The sequence below is a fragment of the Maylandia zebra genome, linkage group LG3 (assembly GCF_041146795.1).
Source record: "Maylandia zebra isolate NMK-2024a linkage group LG3, Mzebra_GT3a, whole genome shotgun sequence".
NCBI classification, from domain to species: Eukaryota; Metazoa; Chordata; class Actinopteri; order Cichliformes; family Cichlidae; genus Maylandia; species Maylandia zebra.
In genome coordinates, this window is record NC_135169.1 from 30,448,020 (window position 1) to 30,470,854 (window position 22,835).

At 38.6% G+C, this 22,835-nt stretch overlaps 2 protein-coding genes across 2 annotated transcripts; both read right to left on the reverse strand.

The window, feature by feature from the left end:
- Positions 1-407: 407 nt before the first annotated feature.
- On the reverse strand, positions 408-4,337 carry LOC143416718 (uncharacterized). Its single transcript, XM_076882201.1, has 5 exons — positions 4,257-4,337; positions 3,130-3,165; positions 2,599-2,865; positions 1,960-2,223; positions 408-538 (listed from the first exon to the last, which is right to left on the reverse strand). The coding sequence occupies exons 1-5, from the start codon at positions 4,291-4,293 to the stop codon at positions 408-410; spliced, it is 735 nt and encodes a 244-aa protein (XP_076738316.1). The 5' UTR covers positions 4,294-4,337.
- Positions 4,338-14,587: 10,250 nt separating this feature from the next.
- LOC143417064 (uncharacterized) lies at positions 14,588-19,964 on the reverse strand. Its single transcript, XM_076882698.1, has 8 exons — positions 19,903-19,964; positions 19,088-19,393; positions 17,936-18,211; positions 17,754-17,858; positions 17,664-17,679; positions 17,517-17,584; positions 17,289-17,393; positions 14,588-14,838 (listed from the first exon to the last, which is right to left on the reverse strand). The coding sequence occupies exons 1-7, from the start codon at positions 19,940-19,942 to the stop codon at positions 17,317-17,319; spliced, it is 888 nt and encodes a 295-aa protein (XP_076738813.1). The 5' UTR covers positions 19,943-19,964; the 3' UTR covers positions 14,588-14,838; positions 17,289-17,316.
- Between the last annotated feature and the right edge of the window lie 2,871 nt (positions 19,965-22,835).

The following is a 22,835-nucleotide window of genomic DNA, read 5'->3' on the forward strand; positions in this document are numbered from 1 at the left end:
TTTGATTATCTTTTAAATAAAAAACTGCAAATATCAGAGTCAAAGTATAACATAAATAAATGAATAAATAAAGCAACAATAGCAAAACTTGTCATAGTTAAGGCTGACCTTGGAGATATTTATTTTGGCTGTGTTGAGCTTCATCCTGGTTGATCCTGTGTTGAGTCCTGGTGAAGCATAAAATGTAGTAAAATGTTTGATTTAATAAGAAACACAGGTTGTAATTCTAGTATGTAAAAATGTGAAGTAGAAGATTTGAACCAACCTGATAAAAGATTTATCTGTAAAAAAGACAAGTACATGTTTTTCTTTTACTTTTTCTGGTGCTGTGACATTACATGAAGTGTTCAGGATACATCTGTGATTCTGAATAATTAGATAATAATGGGATCATAATCAATCTCGTATCAGAAGGAAAAAGTCTCACCTTTTAACAGCTTTATGTAACACAGCAGAAGAAGAAGAAGAAGAATCAGTAAAATTCCACAAAGAAGTCCAGTGATCAACAGAGTAGGAAACGTCTCAGTCCTGGACTGTGCTGTAAGAAAGAATAACATTAATTATGAGGTGAGGTGCAACCAGGTAGCGTCAGATGGACTAAAGCATAATGTCTCTTATAATATTATATAATAGAGCCTCACAAACACATGGAATAATCACAAAGTATGCATATTTAACTGTTAAAAGCTTCTTTAGGCTGCTCCCTTGTCACAAAGACTCGCCTGATATTGCAGAAATTTTTGAAGAGTCAGTTTAATATGATGGATACTTTGTGGTGTTTATGCCACAATATCCATGTTTGTGAAGCCCTGATATCTGACCTGGCGCTTTGTGATAACTTTATCCATGCTTATTTTGAATGAAGAAGGTTCAGCTTTAAGTTAAAGTACCCTGTGACTTCAGCTGCTCAGTATTTCACTGTCAATCTTAATCTATCCTACAAACTTAGACTCTGGTCGGACATATATTTCACTATTCTCCTAATGTTAAGTTAGTTCTGTTTGCATCTTGTATGATCTAAATTACTTCATATTTTCTGTTCTGAAGGTAGTTCAGATCTACAGTGATCTATAATTTGTGTGGTTTCTAGTTATAATCTGGATTATTTTATGTTGTAATGTAATATATTAAGCTCCATAAATTTGTCCTGCTTTGTTATTGTTGTTGTAAAGTGTTGGTAGGTGTTGTAAAGGCGGTGTGTAGTGGGCCGCCATGTGGTGATGAAAGGTGAGGCAAGTAAGCATGGAGGAACAGTTTTCTGACCGTCATTGTGATAGTTGTTTCAGATATAATATCATAGAAATGTAAACGGAGCTCCTACTGGAGACATATGTTTTCTACTTTTCGGGTTTGCTACCAAAAGGCATACAAGTGATCTAAGAAAAGGACGAGTCAGAAACTTTACATCCTGCAGCGGCAAAGAAGGACCGAAGATTGCTGCTACACCATCTATGGCTAGTGTAAACCAAGGGTTTTACAACAGTGTGGTCACCATAGGATTGCACTGCCCGGATGTTGTGAGCAGTCAACATCAGTATACCTCTATTTAGGTTTCCAACAACAAATAAGAAGCAATAAAACCAAACTGCCATGCTATGAGTACATCCTTCTTTTTGATAACCACAGGATGGCAAAAAAGTCCAAGCTGTATTAATACTGATGTAATTCACTTTCCTCCACTCTGTCCTCTTACATAGGCTCATAGTGCATTTTATCCTTTCAGTGCATACATTTTTTTTTGCTCTAATTCATTATGATGCTTTATTTTATTTGTAAATTACTCCTTTCCATTATTTTATGTGATGTCTCCTTGCTCGACCACAACAACAGATTCACAAGAAGACAGAAGACTTCTCATAATAGATACAAATAGAAACATGAAATCAGCAGAGAAAATTTAACACAGTATATTGATAATCATGAGTGAATGTATATTTCAAACTAAATGACTGAACTCACAGGTTTTCTCAATGGTGACATCATCACTTCTATCAGTGTAGTAAACTGGGTTTCCTCTTGTTCCTCTGCAGCTGTAGATTCCTCCTTGAGATACTCTGATATCTCTGTTTTGTTGATCTCTGATTTGAATTTCAGAGGTTGTTTGGGTTTGTGTGAACCACTCATATTTCCATCCATCAGAGCTCTGCACAGAGCAGGTCAGTGTCACACTGCCCCCTACTGGTATGATTGTTGTTCCTGCTGTCAGTGTGGCCCTGGGTTTATCTGATGTTATGAAAGAGGATGAAACACAATGATGCTTTAAATGTCTCTTCCTCATGTTTTGGTTTAGATAACAGAAACATCTTCACTTTAAACTTCATGAAGCTTTTGATGTTTCTTATTTTCCTTTAGAAATGTAATTAAATTTAATTTCATTCATAATTGCTGTTGTTAAAACTCACACACCTGCTAATGACAAATTTCAGCGTCTGTGAGTATTGTAGCACTGACTTTACTGTGAACGAAGTAACAGGTACAGTGATCTTGGTTAAAATTCAAGTTCAATGACAAATTTAATTAAATGTTCTCTATTTTATAATTCAGTTGAGTATTTGAACAGGGATCATATATTTGTGCTGTCGGTCACTGAAGACTTACCTAATACAGTTATAGAGACAGTATTACTGTTCTTTATATGATGTGACCTCACCCAGCTACCAGAGCACTGATATTCACCACTGTCACGTGTAGATATAATTTCTAATCTGTAGTCTTTGTCTGTGTTGTAGGCCACAAATTCTCGACCGTCCTTCTTGATTTCGTAATACCAGTCAGTGTCTTCTCCTTCATTCATGTCACATTTGAAGGTAATAAACTCTCCAATGAAAAAACTGGACGAGCTGGGTTCAATAGTTAACACAGCATCTAGAATCCAACACAACCACAAAGTTAACAATCTGAAACACTTTTATGCACGACACAATCTGTGACAGTACGTTCATACACTGTTCATATATTGTTCATATATATATTTTACTATTCAAAACACAAACTGTGTTTATATTCATAAAATTATAAATATAGTGATGAAGAATGAAATAAAAACAAAAATGTGAAGTGCTTAAGACTGATACAGTAGTTAAGATTAATATTTATTGAATAAATAAAAAAGTTAAACTTTTCAGTCACCTTGAGTGTTTCCAGTGCAGAGGAGGATACAGAGCACTACAATAAAGACAGAAACTTCAGACATCAAACTAAAGGCACTCGCATATGTCTGTGTAGGTTGTCAATCATGCAGATCATGTATTTATGCCATATTTGAGTGTCTAAGGAGCTCGGTGAGAAACTGATTGGAATTCTTTAGGTTTCCTGAAGGTGTTTCATATCTCTGCTGAGAAGCTTCTTCAGTTCTAAAACCAAATGAATCCCAGGCATTTAAACCCTAGTGATGGAATCCCTTAAGAAATCTGAATTCTTATCTGTTTATTTCTTCATATCTATTTGTGTTATTTCAGCTGTTACATTATATATGGTACACAGCACCTGGAACACAAAAATATGAAAATGTGGTGTATGTGTGTGTGTGAGAGAGAGAGGATGTCAAGTCTGAGTGTGTATGTGTCTTAGTCATGAAATGTACTTGATAATGAGGGTGGCAAGTTGCAATAACAGACAGACAGAGATGGATCGGGGAGAAGTGGGCCATTTGCAGCCCTCAATAGTACCAAAGACTTAAAAGGTTTCAAAATTATTTTAAGACCTTGCCTCACCCTATACATGTGGCCTACTGACATCACCTGATGCAAAATGTTAGTAGGGGTTGAGGATCCCAGGGAGGGATCTTTGAGCTGCATTGTAGGTGGCAGACAGTAAAGAAAACCACCACTAGGGTTTAAATACCTTCATTCTCAATCTATTGGTTTTAGAACTGTAGAAACTTCTCAGATGAGAGGAGGAGTGTCTTCACAAAACTTCAAGAAGTAAAGTTATCTTCTGTCCAAGCTCTGTAGACACTCAAATAGCTCATAAAAAACACTTGTGGTTGTACAAGTGTCTACTATGATTTATATACATCAAATTATCACTGATGGAGAAACAAACCTTTCTTAGATAAACTAAAGCAGCTCCACTCTGATCTGAGTCAGTGCACTAAAATCTAATCCAGGCTACAAACAAACATGTTGGTAACAAACATGAGAGTCCTCTGATCACATGACCTGAAATGGTACAAACGACTGATGCTCTGTTCTTCTTACTAAAACATGTTTATGGATCAGTATGAATCAAACAATAGGAGTCAGTGATGTACTCACAGAATAGGCCCAGCTCACAGAGCAAAGTGGCTCCCATCCTCACATCCAGCAGTGACACGTCTGAAAACTTCTACAACTTTCTGCAAAGAGAGAGAGTGAAGCAGCAGCACAGCAGATACCAAAGAGCTGTGAAGGAAACAAAGAGTTTTTTAACTTCTTCTCTCTGCTTCCTTCCTTTTTCACTGACATGACATACTTAACAGGATCTGACCACAGCATGACGTGTTTATACTCTTATATTCATTTCAATTTTCATCTGTCCAGTGTGTACCCCAGCTCTCACCCTAAAACAGCTGAGTCAGGCTCCAATCCATCTGAGAACCAGAACTTCATAAACAATTAAGAAAATAGATTCATAGAAGAATAAAGTTTTAACTGATGCTGATAAACAGAGATGTCAATATAAAACTAAAAATACATCTGAACTGACAAAGCTGAGCTTGACTCATTTAGTATTTCATTACACTAATGCAGATTTTTTTCAACATGAAATTGTGGTTTGGTGATAAATTCACCCACATGTCGTGAGCAAGCTCAAGCTAAACAGAAATAGTGTCGTTAACCAGAAGTGGGCGTGAGGCAAGAGGAAGTCCTTCCCCCTCTCTCAGATTATATCTCTGTTACTTTAAAAGTGCTGCTGTGTTTATGGTGATGTCAGCTGGGCTGAGTTGCTGAGGCTCACGGGTAACTTGACAATTGTTGCCCACATCAGTGTGACAAAGTTTCACACTTTGTACTTTATTTTTTACAGAAGAATAGGAAGAAAATAAAAAGTAGAAACACAAAGTTGCTTCACACACAGTTACACCTGTTTATATTTATTCTTAAATGGGCACCTGCTACACACAGAGCTTAATACAAACAGGAAAACTCACTGGCAGTCAGTGTTTTCCCTTTTCTGGCTTCTGCAAACCCTCAAAGTGACAGAAGCTTTAATTTCATTTAAAAAAAAAAAACCTCACAAGAGATACCACAGAGTGGGAGTTTTGCAGCACACAGTTTTAATGACTATTAAAAGTTAAAAACGTAAGCCACATTTAAAAAGCTGTTTATTCTGTACAGTTTAAGTACTTTAAATTTCACTGCAATTCTATGATCACCACATAATGATGCATGTCGGTGGACAAATATATGATGCAGATGAGCTAAACGGCTTGTGTTGAGGAGCTAAATAAAGGCCTAATATAACTTTTATCTGGATCAGTCATATCAGATAGAAACTGCTACATCAACAGTTTTGTAGCAGATACATTCTTTGCTGTTTTTTTTGCTTTTGGCAGAACAGGAAGTCTTTGATGTGCAGGAGTATACTGAGTGTTAACAGGGCAAATTTGTCTAAACTAGCTGCTGGGGCAGTGCAGTGGCTATGTATGCATCCCGGGTGTTTGGATAGAAGGTCCAGAGTTGTACTGTCCCTGTATTGGTCCCTGTGCTGCCTGGCTGGCCTTGTGTGGCTACATGCGTTTTGGTTTTCTCTCTCTCCTCTCTCCTGCTAGGTGCTGCCTGGGCGGAGCTCATTGTGGGCTCCAGCCCTAGGCCCTCACACCTGCAAGCAATCACCTGTGGTTCATCAACTTGTCTGCTCTCACTACTTAAGGCAGAGGCTGGGAGCACCTGCCACTAGGCTATTGTGTAATGTTTGTTTGTGTAGCTCTGGCCTTAACAAAAGTTTTGAGCTCTCTCTGTGTTTTCTCTTGGTGTTAATTATTCTATTCTTGTATATAGATCTTTCGTGCTTTGTCTGGAACCCTGGTGACTGGAATCTGTACGGTTGTGCCGCGATCAAGTGTGGCTTATGTGAGGAAGGAGATTCCTGTGTGAAGTGAGCCGACAGTGAGGAGCTGTGTGAGAGAATTACTCTGTTTCCCTGATTCTCCCATGGAACCCTGGCAATTCTGGACACCCCCCCCCCCTCACCTGCATTTAGTGTGCTGGAAATGTGAAAATAAATAATTGTTCATTGCAATTGTGATTGTCTGCCTCTGAGTCCATCCCACTTTGTTGTGACAATCCCATGTTTTAAAGTCTGCATACCGCTATAAAGTTGGGTGAGTGGATTCCAGATTATCATTGTCAACACTTCTGTTCTCCTCAAATTTTACACCTTTTCAACACTAAAACCATATTTTTAATCTCTCTACTACTGCAGTATAAAACCATTTAATTCAATTCAGGTATGTATATTTTTATTACATTAAATTTAAAGAGTGAAATGGTAGTATTTCTAAAGTTATTTATTGATATTTATATTATGAAAAGCAGGTTTTTGACATTTTAGGTCTTTTAAGTTTTTAGGTAAAATAAGCACACACAAAACAAAAGCAAACAACAAGAACACAAAGCTGGCAAACCCACCCGATTGACCAAAATCAACTCAAAATACTCCCACACACAACAGAACCTCTCTTCCTCCGTATCTCTGAATAGAATGATCAGTGGTTTGCTGTCTCTCACCATCAAAACACTCCACAAATCCCACAAATGATACACTCCCTTATAAACCATTGAATCAGGTACTAAAGCTTCGGACATCACTGATCACGTGACTCTGGCCAAATGAGTCAAGCCTTGACACTGTGCTTCGGAAGCAGTGGGTTGGTTTCTTTTGGTCACATGCGCTGGAGCGTCAGCTTCAAGCGGGCCATCACTAACAGGAAGGAACCTCTGGCAGAACCAGGCTCAGGGAGGGGCGCCCATCTGCTGCGACCGGTTGGGGTGAGAAGGAGGAGAGGATAGAAGACATGCTGTGGAAGAGAGACAGAGATTAATAACAGATATGATTCAATGCAGAGAGGTCTATTGACACATGATGAGTGAGAAAGGTGACTGAAAAGGAAAAACTCAATGCATCATGAGAATCCCGCAGCAGCCTACGTCTATTGCAGCATAACTAACCCTAACTATATGCTTTAGCAAAATGTTTTAAGCCTAATCTTAAAAGTAGAGATAGTGTCTGTCTCCCGAATCCAAACTGGAAGCTGGTTCCACAGAAGAGGGGCCTGAAAACTGAAGGCTCTCCCTCCCATTCTACTTTTAAATACTCTAGGAACAACAAGTAGGCCTGCAGAGTGAGAGCGAAGTGCTCTAATAGGGTGATATGGTACTACAAGGTCATTAAGATAAGATGGGGCCTGATTATTTAAGACCTTGTATGTGAGGAGCAGGATTTTGCATTCAATTCTGGATTTAACAGGAAGCCAATGAAGGGAAGCCAAAACAGGAGAAATATGCTCTCTCTTTCTAGTCCCTGTCAGGACTCTTGCTGCAGCATTTTGGATTAGTTGAAGGCTTTTCAGTGAGTTTTTTTGGACATCCTGATAATAATGAATTACAGTAGTCCAGCCTGGAAGTAATAAATGCATGAACTAGTTTTTCAGCATCACTCTGAGACAGGATATTTCTAATTTTAGAGATGTTGTGTAAGTGGAAGAAAGTAGTTCTACATATTTGTTTAATATGTGCGTTGAAGGACATATCCTGGTCAAAAATGACTCCAGGGTTCCTGACAGTGTTACTGGAGGCCAAGGTAATGCCATCCAGAGTAAGAATCTGGTTAGATACCATATTTCTAAGCTTTTCAGGGCCGAGTGCAATAACCTCAGTTTTATCTGAATTAGAAGCAGAAAGTTAGCGGCCATCCAGGTCTTTATGTCTTTAAGACATTCCTGCAGTTTAACTAATAGTGTGTGTTATCTGGCTTCATGGATAGATAGAGCTGGGTGTCATCTGCATAGCAGTGAAAATGTATGCTATGTCTTCTAATGATGCTGCCTAAGGGAAGCATGTATAATGTAAACAGAATTGGTCCTAGCACTGAACCCTGTGGAACTCCATAATTAACCTCAGTTTGTGAAAAGGACTCTCCATTTACATGTACACATTGGAGTCTATTAGATAGATATGATACAAACCACTGCAGTGCAGTACCTGTAATACCTACAGCATGTTCTAATCGCTCTAATAGGATATTATGGTCGACAGTATCGAACGCTGCACTAAAGTCTAACAGGACAAGCACAGAGATGAGTCCACTGTCAGAGGCCATAAGAAGATCATTTGTAACCTTCACTAAAGCTGTTTCTGTGCTGTGATGAGCTCTGAAACCTGACTGTAACTCTTCAAATAAACCATTCCTCTGCAGATGATCTGTTAGCTGTTTGACAACTACTCTTTCAAGGATTTTTGATATGAAAGGAAGGTTGGAGATTGGCCTATAACAGGGGTCGGCAACCCTGGGCACGTGTGCCACAGCTGGCACGCAAAGGGTTAACTGTTGGCACGACCGAGACGGCCGCCGCTCCGAGTGTCAGGTGAACTAAACTTCAGGTAAGAAGTTATGACCTGCAATCTATCTGGGTCAGATATAAACCAAGTTTAGGTGGAGTTTATTTTCGTTGTGCTGACTTTTTACAGTCAGTTACAATGACTCGTACTGCGTACTAGCTAGCATGAGAGAGTTTCTATACAGCTGGGTGGATGCTATGATGTTACTGATAGTGAACTTTATTTAATTCATAAGGTTAGTTAGTAGAGTTGCCAACCGTCCCGTAAAAAACAGAATCGTTCCGCATTCAGAGAAATTATTACGCGTTTCGTACTGATCTGAAAAGGAACACAGTTTGTCCTGTACTTCAGCTAGAATGAAAAAGACACAAAGCTGGAGTTATTCTGTCTTTTCACTGTCAGCTGCTTCTTTTTCTCTCTCTCTCTCTCCCTCTCTCTCCTGTTGCTACTTCAATCACGATCTGATCAATGATCAGCTGATCGGTATTTCTGTCGCAAGCCCCTCTCTCCCTTGTCTATCGCCCACTTTGCGCCAGAAAGAGGAAACCAGCGGATGTCGCGCTAAACAGATACACAGATAAACAGATACATTGGTAGATTCGAGACAGAATTCACAATGTGTTTTCAGGACGTTCAGGTGTATGGACCAATATTTTCTTTTCTGATCAAACCAGAAATCTTTAATGAGCAGCTGGATTTGTCTTGCATTAACTGGCTGAGTTAATGCCAGTTAATGCGACATCGAAATGCAGCTGATTGAAATAAATACCTCGGCTCTGTGGGGGTCAAAGTTTGCAGAACTACGAACGCAGCTGGAATCCACAGCTGTGCGTGTTCGTGGAGCTTGAATTTTCACCTGCTGGACATCACTACCTGACAAGTTTAACTGTCTTCAGAACATTGCAGAGGCCTTATTGACATATTTGGCTCTACATATCTGTGTGAGCAGATTTTCTCTCACACAAAGAGTGTCCTCAGGTAGCCGTCTGAATGCTGGACACCAGCTCTGGGAGACCAGAGATCACATTAACATGTGTATCTCTGTATTAACAAACATGCCTTATTGGCCCAGTTTATTTTCTTATCATTTTTGTGAGGAGACCATAAATAGCATTTGTATTTTCTGTTGTACAGTTCATTTGCTGTTATGGAGTTCTTGTGATGGATAAAAAGTGGGGTTTTTTTGCTTCAAAATAGCTGATAACTATTCGGTGATAGCTGCCAACATCTGCGAACAAATATAATTCTATAAAGTGATTCTATATAGTGTGTAACTGTTCATGTAGAGCGTCATTACATTTATTGCTAATGCAATCATATGGAACACTGACTTCTGAGGAAATTTTAGATGGCACTCATCATCAGAAAGGTTCCCTACCCCTGCTGTAAGCTGTATAAGGACTCTGAAGCTGTGGGATTTTGTTTCTCTACAGGACACTGACCTGTGAAGAGAATATTTCTGTGGTAACCTTGTATTGTGTTTAAGAATGCTCTCACTTTCCAGATGGCTTTATTCTTTTCTTGCTTATCAGAGAAATCAAGGTCATTTGTTAATTTAATGGGTTGCCTAATCTCCAAGAATCTGTCTGACTTGTTGAATTGGCTAAAACCAGGAACCAGTAAATTCAGATCTTAGTTTGACAAGTTATGTGGTGACCAAATATATGCTGAAGAATGTTTCACTTCCAGACTGTTTTCAGTTTTAATGCCAGCTTCAGAAATGTCCATCTCACACTTTAGTATGCTCTTAGCTTAACTCTTAGCTGCTGTGTGTGTGTGGTCAACTGAAAATGTTCTTATTTCCCCCTCTAGATATCAAACAATCTGTGCAATTTCAGTCATCTTGTGCTCTGTGAGGCCACAACAAATGTGGCATCAATAGAAAGCCCAGGATGTTCCCTTGACTGCACAGCAGGAATTATACATTGCATGAATGATGCTTGATGGTAAAGTCTAATTCGTGTGAACTATGGAAACCTACTTCAGAAGAGCATAAAAATATTCACAGATTCTCTTTAACCAAAGCAAATGATCTGTATAGTTTGCAACAAACTCACCAATCAAAAAAAATAGCCTAGCATAGCACATAGTAAATAAAGATTTGAATAAGTATAATGAGAAAAATAAATCATTTTGATCCACTTCAAATAAATCATTAATAAAATAACAACAGATTTTCAAATACTAAATAGCAAACAAAATTTGTCATATGTGTATAAATGGTGTGCCAATCTGGTCGAGTTCAGAGCTACAAAATTAGAGCCAACTTATATAAATTCTACTCATGATAGTTTATGGGGGTTACCTACATGCTTATACATAGAAGAAATAAGATTATAGATCATTTTTGAAGGTTAACAGTATTTTACATTTTAAACATCTACACACGTCTGCACTAGTTTTGTTGACAGTGGATCTTGAACTAAATGAGCAGGCAAACAAAGATTCACAAGATAATTCAAACCAGGTCATGTGAAACAGACACAGTCTTTCAAGCTATTTTATACATGAAAAATGTTGTTAAATCTTCCATGTATGAGCTGTTTCTAGTTATAATCTTGAATCATCAATAAAGGATTATTTGATACAATCATTTTTAACTTAAAACACCAAAAAAAAAACAAAAAAAAAAAAAAAAAACACAGACATGCAGTACTACAGCTCCTCTAGTCTGGTTTGATGCACTGTATTTGTGATCCACCTGAAATACAGTAAGAATAGTTTAAGAAGGTCACAACTCAATTACATGAAATCCCAGAGTTACTATTTGTTACTTTTATGGCTCATCATTGTCATACTGTACCTGGTCCAGGATCTTCAAAGCCTCTACCTGTCTCATAAATACAACGATCACCTGCAAGTTAGCAACAGTTGAGTCATAATAAAGTGCAAATGGTCTAACATTTAATCATTCTTTCTAAACAGTGTTAGACCTGACCATTGGAAAGAGCAAAGTACACATGATGTTGATTTTCCTCCTGGTTGATTGTTTCAGACAGTGTAACACTGAAATTATCAAAATACATGAATATTCCTGCAATGGAAGTATGTTATTATCAGTAGACCAAAAGTATTTTTGTACATTAAAGCTGTTGATTAGCTGCACCAACCTGTTGCATATTTAAAAACATATTTTACCAATGAACATGATACGAGAAGAAGGGCTTTACTTTGCAATAATAAACAGTGATCATAGTTCAGAGTTTCTTACCTGCATGTCTTTTATTGCTATGTCTTTTATAGAGCTGCACTGAATATAATGACAAGTATCAAACATCCACCAGCTGCACCCAGGAAAAGGATCGAGCATTTTTCTGAAAATGATCACATTGTTCAAAGGAGGTTGCAAAGAAAAGCGTCTGGACTTCTTTAAGTTACTTGAAGGCGTTTCACCTCTCATCCAAGAAGCTTCTTCAGTTCTAAGGTCAAATGGTGGGGAGTCCCAGATATAAACCTAGTGGGAGTAACCCCCACAGAGGGACAAAAGGACCCCCTGATGATCCTCTAATCGCCTGACCCAAGGTGTGAAACTGGGTGTGGGTCCCAATCAGCCAGAGTTTCGGGTGAGTTCATTGTGAAACCTGGCCCCACCTTATCATGCGAATTCCTGAGATCAGATGGCCCAGGATGTGAGTGGGCGTTAAGGCATCTGGGAAGGGATCTCAAAACTGGATTATAGATGGCAGACAGTTGGTGCCGTAAATCCCCACCTCTGTTCAAAGATGGTCGCTCACAGTGGACATAGATGGCTTCTTTCACTCCTCTTTCAAACCATCTGTCCTCTCTGTCCAAAATGTGAACATTGGCATCCTCGAAAGAGTGACCTTTATCCTTAAGATGCAGATGGACTGCTGAGTCTTGTCCTGTGGAGGTGGCTCTTCTATGTTGTGCCATGCGCTTGTGAAGTGGCTGTTTGGTCTCTCCGATGTAGAGGTCTGGGCATTCCTCGCTGCACTGTACAGCATACACCACATTGTTAAGTCTGTGTTTTGGCGTTTTGTCTTTCGGGTGAACCAGTTTTTGTCTGAGCATGTTGCTGGGTCTGAAATGCACCGGGATGTCATGCTTGGAGAAAACTCTCCTGAGTTTTTCTGATACACCGGCTACATAGGGGATGACTGAGAACCTTCACAGATGATCACATTGTTCGTTAACAACAGCTCATAATTAAAAGAAAAAATAACAACAATGGGAATATCATCAGCATAATATAAATAAATCAGATCCCTTCCACAGTTACTATCACATCATTCATGATCACTAATATCATAATTTAAAGAAACATTAAAAGAAAGAAAGAGGGAGTAAATATGCACACTGGGGGATGGGCTGGTTGCCAGACAGACAGGTCGCCAATCTGTCGCAGGGCTAACACATAGACACAGACAACCAATCACACTCATATTCACACCTATGGGCAAATTAAAGTTTCCAATTAACCAATCCCCACTTTTATATAATGTATTATATAAAATTAGGCCAATCTACCACGATAAGCTTCATTAAATCCAAAGTACTATTAGTACTATTCTGTTGGTCATATTTAGGATAAAATGTGTTCAATAAATAAAAAAAAAATCTGAAAATCAAAATGCATAAATAACATACATTAAAAAGATCTAAGAATTAATTTTATTGTAAAAATAGATAATCAAATAACAGGAACAAAGAAAAACATCTCTGATTATTATATAACTGGCGATGAAAAATGAATATTGGTATTGTTGTAATCTACAGGGTTCACATTTGAGCAAATATAACAACTGGATTTTGCCTCAAGGTGTGTGTAGTATTTGTATTACTTCCCTTATTTAAAAAAGTGATGGAAAGACAAAAAATGATGTGTAGTGTCAAAAGGATGTCACACTGAATTTCACAAGGACTTATATGCGAGTTGGTATATGTAGGTATATGTGAACACATATACATAATGTCATGGCTGTGTGCAGGCAGGCAGAGAGGAAGGAGCCAAAAGGCAGGACTCATGGAGGCGAAAGTAAACTCAGAATAAACCGCTTTATTGCAGGCTGCTGATCAAACAGAAGACTAACTAAACTGGAAAATATAAACTAACAGGCAGGCAAAAACAGGTAACAACGGATGAGAGAAAGGAGGGGAACACACCTGGGAGAAATCACAGCTGACGAGACAGGGGAAACATAAACTGTACACACTCACATAAGACAAGGACCTTCAGAATAAAACAGGAAACTAACAGACACAGAGGACCAGACGAGACATCATGGACAGACAGAGGGACATACGGGCAGAGAAGACTAAGCACAGGCAAAACCTAAACTAAACATGAGGGCAAGAGAACAAAACCTAACCCAGAAATAATAATCATCATCATCATCATCATCATCAGATAGCTAAAGAATCAGAACATAATTATAATGAGCATAATCTGGAAACACACCAAAATAAAAGAAACTGAAAAAGCAGGGTCAAAATGACCCAGAACCGTGACACATAATTAGATGTGGTTTATCTGTCCTGTCTCACGTTGGTGTGGTTCTGGGTTTTCTTATGGTTGAACACATTCATGGTAATTATGGGTTTTTTTTGTCTCTTTCCGGAAAAATGCAACTACATTTTTATGACAGGTATTTCTCTTTCTTTTATTCATCTCTAAAAATGACCACATTTTTCTTCTGAACCAGTTCAAGTCAGTAACTGTTTCAGCCATCTTGACTTTGGGTAATGGTTTTAAAATGTTTCTGAACAAAACCCTGCACGCATGCTTCTGCATGTTTGCCATCATGTAATCTATATGGCTGAATGGATTTCAGCCATTTATCTTCTTGTGGGTGTCTCCTGGTTCATTTTACATTCCCAGATAGCGTGATTAAATAGCATCAGTGTCAATGAATTATCAAGTCTTAAGGAAAAGTGCAGAAATTCTGCACTTCAGATCCAGTTCTGTTGTAACTGGCTTCAGAAAAGTTGAAATAAAACTCAATAAAACAGCATCGTCTGTGCTGTGATAAATCAGTTAATGTATTTATTAAAGAAAGTGCTACTGGACTAATAGCAAAAAGTCATTATTTTACACAATTTTTTTTTCTTTCAAATACAGATTGGAAAAGTAGTTACACATCACATGTTTAAATTAAAAACAAAACAAAATAACAGTTTCCCGATGATGAATGAATCGCTGTCTGGCTAAATTACCCCCCTCTCCTTCTTTTCCTGCTGTCCATGGCTCCTTTAGAAAAACAGATCGCTGTCATTCATCATCTTCCTGCTTTCATGATCCTGCTTTTTTGCTTTCTGTGAGTAGTTTTGGCTTCAATATCTGTGAATTAGAAAGAAAATTAAACTAATAAACAAAAAAAACAAAAAACAAAAAAAAAAACACGATAAAAGTTAAGAAAAGGAAGGAAAGTTTTGTCACAGTCTATATTATGGAAAATAATAAAAATAACTCTCCAGGAAAATGAATAGCCTAGCAGAATATGTGCCACACTGTTAAACACTTTATTGTTAAAATGTGGCAGCATTATAAACAGTGTTGGGTGTAATGCATTACTAAGTAACGCGTTACTGTAATTAAATTACTTTTCCACTGAAAAAGTAGAGTAACTGATTACTGTTCATTTTTAGGTATTTTAATTACAGTTACTTACAATGCACTTGTGTTACATTGTAAAATAATTAAACTAGCTGAAAATCATTATTTAATTTCAATAATTTATCTTCTAAACGTAGAAGTAAACTCTGCCGCTTCAACATCGCTGTAGTGCAGCTGCACGTCATTTCGCGCCAGTTTGCTGCATAGTCGTATTCTAAAGCGGAAGATGTCGGACTCGGCTGAAGCGAGTGGCTGTTTTATGAAATGGACATATTCCCGTCTCTTCACTTTTCTGAAACAAGCAGACAAGAATATTACAGTAATATGTAAAAACTATTGGTCGCTGTTAATAGCACGAGTAATCTACTGAAGCGCCTGACACGAGAGCATAGACGAACACTTCTGAGTGATCCTTGTTCATCATCCATGGATAACACCGCGGCAACTCCTGCCAAGCAGGCAAAACGTGATTTTACTTCAGCAGCACAGAAAGCGTCTGAAGGTGAGCTTAAAAAAATGATTGCAGGCTACATTGTGGAAGAGATGCTACCGCTGCATACTGTAGAGTCTCCGTCTTTAAAAAAAAAATTATTTATTATTTAAAGAGTTTAATTTCTATTGTTTGTTCATTCAAGGTTTATAGGGATTTTAAGAAGTATTTAGTTAAATTACTTATTTAGTAATTAAGTTACTTTTCTGACACAGTAATTAGATAAGTATTTTAAATACAATATTGACTAAGTAATTAGTAATTACTAATTAATTACTTTTTTAAAGTAACTTACGCAACACTGATTATAAATGACACCAAATGACAATCTGATGAGACAGCATGGCGTTTTAATTTTTTTATAGGACTGATGTTGATGAAAATCTCCAGGCAAGACTGCAGTTGTGACACAAGTTTGTATTTATGTATGTTAAATGTAAAACACTGCCAGGGTGTTTTTGTATTTGCTCTTTCATACATATTTGAAAAAAAGGCAATTTGATTGAAAACATTAATGCAGTGCTGGATAGTATTCACAACAGTGAGTGATCTAGAGTTGCGTAGATTCAGCAAGATCCTTTCCCCATTTTGCAGACATTTTGCTTTATTTTGATATGACAGCATCACACAGTTGCTGTAGATTTGTTGGCTGCTCATCCAAATTTCCCCTTCAACCACACCACAAAGTAGTCTACTTCACTGAGATCTGGTGACTGTGGATGCTGCTGGAGTACAGCATTTTTTCCCCAGTCTTCTATCGTCCAACTTTCCAAGTGAGATGTAGTCTGAGTTTCCTGTTATCTCACATGAGTCTCATCAGGTGTGGTCTCCTGCTGTTGTAGCACATCTGCTTCAAGGACTGCTGTCTACTAGGTATTTTCTCTTTTCCAGACCACTCCTTATCAATCCTAGAGATGGCTGTGTGGGAAATGTCTGAAATACCAAGCCCAGCCTGCCTGGCACCAATAACCAAACAACTTCCATTGATCCTTCTTCCTGATGCCCAGTTTGAATTTCAGCAGGAAGTTTTGACCATGTCTACATGCCTGAATGCTTTAAACTGCTGACTCATGTTTGGATGATTAGATATTTGCATTAATGAACCATTGAACAAGCCTACTAATTCAACTGCTACTAAATGTATGTAGCATGAATTTAGTGGACTATAGTTTACTGATGCATTTAGTTTTGTGGATACAAGACTGATATGTATTGTATGTATTTATTATAACTAGACCTCTTTTGAGAACATGTTCATGTTTGTTTCAACCGAAAAGCAATTTGATTGCTACCACTGACAGCATGTTACTGACAGAACGCACAAATGCAATGCTGGACAGTAAGTGAGTTGTGACTCGCAAAAGTACAAAAGGTTTTGATGAGGTGTCGGATTTAGATGAAGAATGCATCAACAGATATCTTTAGCAGTGAAGTAAGTGTAGAAACAAAAGCTGTGTGCACAAAAACAATGGGAAAGTCTAATGAATGTGGGGAAATTGCATTACGGATTTGAGAACTCCCTTATTATTGGTGAGAGTGAATTTTCTGATGTCAGACTTGCACCAAAGCAGTTGAGGATGCTAAAGTAACAGCAGTGAAATACTGCAGCACCTCATATCTGACTTAATGTTACTGCATTTTTGATCTACCTGAAATTAAAAACATTTCAAATAAATTGAATTACGTGAAATCCCAGAGTCATTCCGCTACTTTCATGGCTCATCATTGTCATACTTTACTTGGCCCAGCATCTTCAGAGGCCTCATTGTCACATAAACACAACGGTCACCTGAAAGATAATAACAGTGGAGATTCAGTCACAATAATTAGCACTGATAAATGATCTAACATTTAATAATTTTTAACAGTATAATATTACTGATGAAAGCACATAAACAGTGTTAGACCTGACCGTGGGAAAGAGCTGTGTACACATGTTGTTGATTTTCTTCCTGGTTGATTGTTTCAGTATGTGTGAGTCTGAAACAATTAAAATATGTTATTACTACTAGAAAAGAAAAATTTGTATATATTACTGCAGCTGATGAGTTTCACTCACCTTTTGGGACGTAGACCTGTAGAAAAAGAAAGTATTATGAGATTAGGAGATTACGAGAACATTTTTAATAGTAACAACAAAAGCTCTTACCCTTTGACTTTATGCAGTAAAGCAGAAAGAGCAACAGAACAGTGATCAATGCTCCAGTAAACAGCCCAGCAATGAACATGACAAGAGAAGAAGAAGAGCTGTCCTCTGAAATCACAAATAATAATAAATTATATAAACAGAGCAGTTACATGTATTCACAACCTCAGTCACTCTCCACATACCTGTTTCTTTTCTGTGTGAATGGTCTTTGCTGCACTTCACTGTTTGAAATGCAGACTTCTCACTGACATAATTGGAAACTGTGCAGGTGACATTGGTCTCTCCATCCTGCTCCCTGATGATGTATTGTTGCCTGGGACCAGTTAGTGTTTGGTTTCCCACAATCCACTTGTAGCTGACATCACCAGTTGTGTTGCACTCCAGCAGGACTTTACATGATTCATTTGAGGAAATCCAGGTAGAACTGATTTTTATGTCAGGCTGTTTAGTTATGGGCTCTAATGAGAAAACAGGAGACAGGAAGCGTGTCAGGTCACCTTTGGAATCACAGATGAAAGTAGATGTTTGTGCAGAGTTCAGCAAATGCATTATGTAAATTTAGGCCACTAAACAACAACTAACATCATTAAGTGCAGATGACTATTGTTCACTACTGTGTCATGTCGTCATGCTCGCTGGGTCATGGACTGAGGGTTGTGAGTTTACTTGTGTGATTCCTATTCTTCCTGTGTCACTATTATCTCCTCCGGTCTGTTTATACTTAATTTAATTCCATTTTACTTACATAGCTACAAACAACAACAGTCGTCTCAATGTGCTTAATATTTTAGGGTTTTGTAAGTTTTTCTTCTCTGGTTAAATTCTAGGTAAGTCCAGGTATCTTGGTTTTATTATACACTCAACAAAAATATAAACGCAACACCTTTGTTACTGCTCCCATTCCCCATGGGATGGACGTAGAGACCTAAAATTCATTCCAGATACACAATATAACCATCCCTCCCAAACAGTGGTCACAAATCAGTCCAAATGTGTGGTAGTGGGCACATCTGCTATATTGAGATAATCCATCCCACCTCACAGGTGTGCCACATCAGGATGCTGATCTGACATCATGAGTAGTGCACAGGTGTACCTCAGACTGCCCACAACAAAAGGCCACCCTGGAATGTGCAAACTAGAAACCATAGAATAACTCACACAAGTACAATAATACAAACATCACAAAGAACTAAAAACGCTGGGTCAGGAGAACCAGGACCGTGACACTTCTCTTTTTCTAAAGGAGAAAGACAAGCTCTTAGGCTCACAGGGTTTCTTTTCATTAACAGTAATCAGGAACCTTTTTTTAAAAGAAAAACAAAGTCTCTTACCATGAACTTGCAGAGTGATGCTGACCGAAGGCCTTTGCTTGAAAAACACCGCTGAGACAAAAATGAAATCACCAGAATCTTGAAGAGTCAGTTTTCTCACTGTTAAAGTAAAGTCTTCAGGGTTAAGCTGTGACCTGTCCTTAAATGGAGATCCTTTAAGAACACCCACATATTTGTCTGCAATATTTATTCCCCCATATTTCCACATTGCTTCAGTCACACCTAGAGTTGGTAAGCCTGACGAAAACTCCACAGTCTCGCCAACTATTTTGTGAATGACATGATTTCCACTGGAAGTCTCAACATCTGAAAAACATACAAAAAAATGAAAGTTTCAACATGTTAGTGGGTGTAAATTGCCTGAAACCGTATCGTCAAAGTGTGATAATTAACCTAACAACAATCAAATCAGACAAAAAACAAAATGTTTTTACATAATGAGAAGATCATCATACATAAGTGACATTTCTGATATGACTGCCTTGGCACAACAAAAATTTAAGCATAGCAAAAATATTTTTCTGTGGACAAACATGAAATCATAATTTTGTAATTTTCATATAAATAGAAAAGCAAATGAATAAAAATAAATAAATAAAATGTCAGAAGCTGTTTCTCAAGAATTCAATGAACATGTCTGCTATAGATAATTGTTTTTTTTTTGTAGCAGTTAGAATAATAATAAATACTTTAGCACAACAATACTCTAAAATGGCAACGCTGCAGCTATCTTCTGAACTCACTTCTGTACCAGAGTTCATGAGGCAACAAATACAACACATGCCACAAACATCTGGAAGCAGAGGTGTACTTACTATGGAGACAGACCCAGAGCAGCAGCACAATGCTGTGCATGAAGCTACGGTAACATCGTCCAGCAGCCATCTCTGTGGGGAGAGGAACAACCTCTGTTTCCTCTTTTCATCTGTCAAACTGTGTCTTCACAAGTAACCACAAAAAAAACCCTAAAAATAACTGAGATTGGGGGAGGTTTCAATCAAAATAGAAGCAGAAGAAGCGGTCATAAGCTAAACATTTAAAGAAGCCCCAGTTTTGCTCTGTCATACAAGAGGAATCATCAAGCATTGGCTACAGCTGACATGTTTGTGGTGAATAAAGTCACTTTCACCACAGTCACCACTCTGCATGTACTGTACATGAATACTGAGATGCACAGATGCTGAAAAGAGCAGACCATGATCAGTCCTGTTTTTAAAGGAAATGGTTTTGGTCTAGAGCGATAGACTAGAGTGAAACTTTGTTCAGTGGATTGTCAAATCTGTTTACAGTATCTTCGTGCTGCTTCTTCATAGCTCTATATAGTATATAAATAAAATGTGCACATTTTCTTTTTTCATCTACACTACATTCGAGGAAAAGGATGACTTTGCTGACCTAATGAGCTGACTCCACTAGTCCATGCACTAGTCCAAATCCATTTATTTCACATAACAAACAATTCCACCACAATTCCACCCAGTGCTTCCTGCAGAAGTTCTCTGATGACTCTGCAATAGTCGGCCTCATCACTGATGGGGACGACAAGGAGTACAGAGGTCTGACCCAAGACTTTGTGGACTGGTGCCAGCTGAACTACCTCCAGATCAATGCCAGTAAAACCAAGGAACTGGTGGTAGACTTCCGCAGGCACAAGCATTCTCCACTGCAACCACTGAACATCCAAGGTATGGACATTGAGGCTGTGGACAGCTACAGGTACCTTGGTGTTCATCTGAACAATAGACTGGACTGGACTCATAACTCAGACGCCCTCTACAGGAAAGGGCAGAGCAGGCTGTACCTGCTGCGGAGACTCAGGTCGTTTGGAGTGGAGGGCCCACTCCTGAAGAAATTCTATGACTCTGTTGTGGCTTCTGCTATCTTTTATGGTGTGGTCTGCTGGGGCGGCAGCATCTCTGCTGGGGACAGGAAGAGACTGAACAGGGTGATCCGAAGGGCCAGCTCTGTTCTAGGATGCCCTCTGGACCCAGTGGAGGTGGTGAGTGACAGGAGAACGGCGGCTAAGCTGTCATCCCTGTTGGACAACGTCTCCCACCCCATGCAGCAGACTGTGACAGCACTGAGCAGCTCCTTCAGTGGGAGACTGCGGCACCCACGGTGTGGGACGGAGAGATTTTGCAGGTCTTTCCTCCCCACTGCTGTCAGACTCCATAATAAAGACTTTAACTGATCAAGCACACACATTCATACATATGCAATAATACTAAGTGCAATAATCCTTTCTGTCATCGTTGTATTTTTACTCAGTTGTATATAGTATTTGTATTTGTATTCTATTTTTATCTTATTGTATATTTATTTTATTTTATTCTACTGTATATAGTATTTTATTTTATTCTATTCTGTACAGTTGTGTACTGTATTTATTCTTATTGTATTCTAATTTTTGCCTCATAACTTTTGCACTGTCCACTTCCTGCTGTGACAAAACAAATTTCCCACGTGTGGGACTAATAAAGGTTATCTTATCTTATCTTATCTTAAACTGACTTTGGAAAAAAAGTCAATTTTACTTGAACAAACAAGCAACTCAAATACACTGACAACATAAACTAAGATTGTGAATATAGTTAAATGTTCTGGGGTTCTTTAGCTTGGGATTTTTCAGATATTATGAAACTTTTTTTCCCTAAATATGAGGAACTGGAGAGAATGACAGCATTTCTTTCTGCTCATATCATGAACACTCATCATTCAGCAGAATCAACTGAGCTGTTTGGACGCTCATTCAGGACTTTCAGGGAAACACATGTCATGAAACCCTGAGACATCACAGCAACGTATTTGGTGACATTTCAAAAGAAGTCATGCAATCCTAGTGACGCCATGCTGACCGACCAAGCTTTAAAGACACAGAGCGAAAGACAGACATTTTTAAGTACACTCCAGATGACAGGAAGTGATACAGCACTGATAACGTATGACTGAACAGTGCGTCAAGAAACAGAACAAGTACAGGGCACATTCACAGTCACCCGCCTGCTTGTCCAGGACGTCAACAGTCGCCTGCGTCATTCAGGGCCAGAGAGGGTCTTTGCGGAGATTCGCGGTCACCCCACCGATTTGTATGAGAGAGACAATGGGCAGGGACTTTTCTGCTCCAGATTACCTGCAGGGAGTTGGTCATTCCTTGAGAAGTGTGTGTTAATAAGCAAAGTAAGTTTGTGATGTGTGAGTATAAGTGATAATAAGATGTTTTTGGGACTGTTCCTGAGTTTAGTGGGGAAATGACTATGTTTCCGTTCAGCTAATGGGTGCTAAACTAAGCTAAGCTAACTCTCCTGTCATGTGGTTGGGTATAACCGTGTACCGTGTTAGTTTTCTCAGTGAGTCTATACGTGAGGCGTGGGTAATATGGCCTATAGTATTAAAGGGGATGTTAGTTTATTTCTCACCTGTGTTTATGTTGGTGTATTCTTGAGTTATTGATATGAACACCTTAATAATATAGTATTTTCTTTCTGTTCTTTTCAGCGACCCCCCCAAACACACACACACCTTAACCTGTATACATACCTGTTTCTATGACAATACCACTGTCACTCCCACCTGTGTGTGTTCTGGCCGACACTCCAGGGAGTGGTAGTGGCAAATCTGAACTAGCACCTTACAGTCCTCCCAGTCCAAGCTATCTACCCAACAGATACAGTTACAGTCATCAACCTTCACCGACAAGTCAAATATGATCGAACCACTGACCTTCTGATTAGTGGCTGACCTGCTCTGC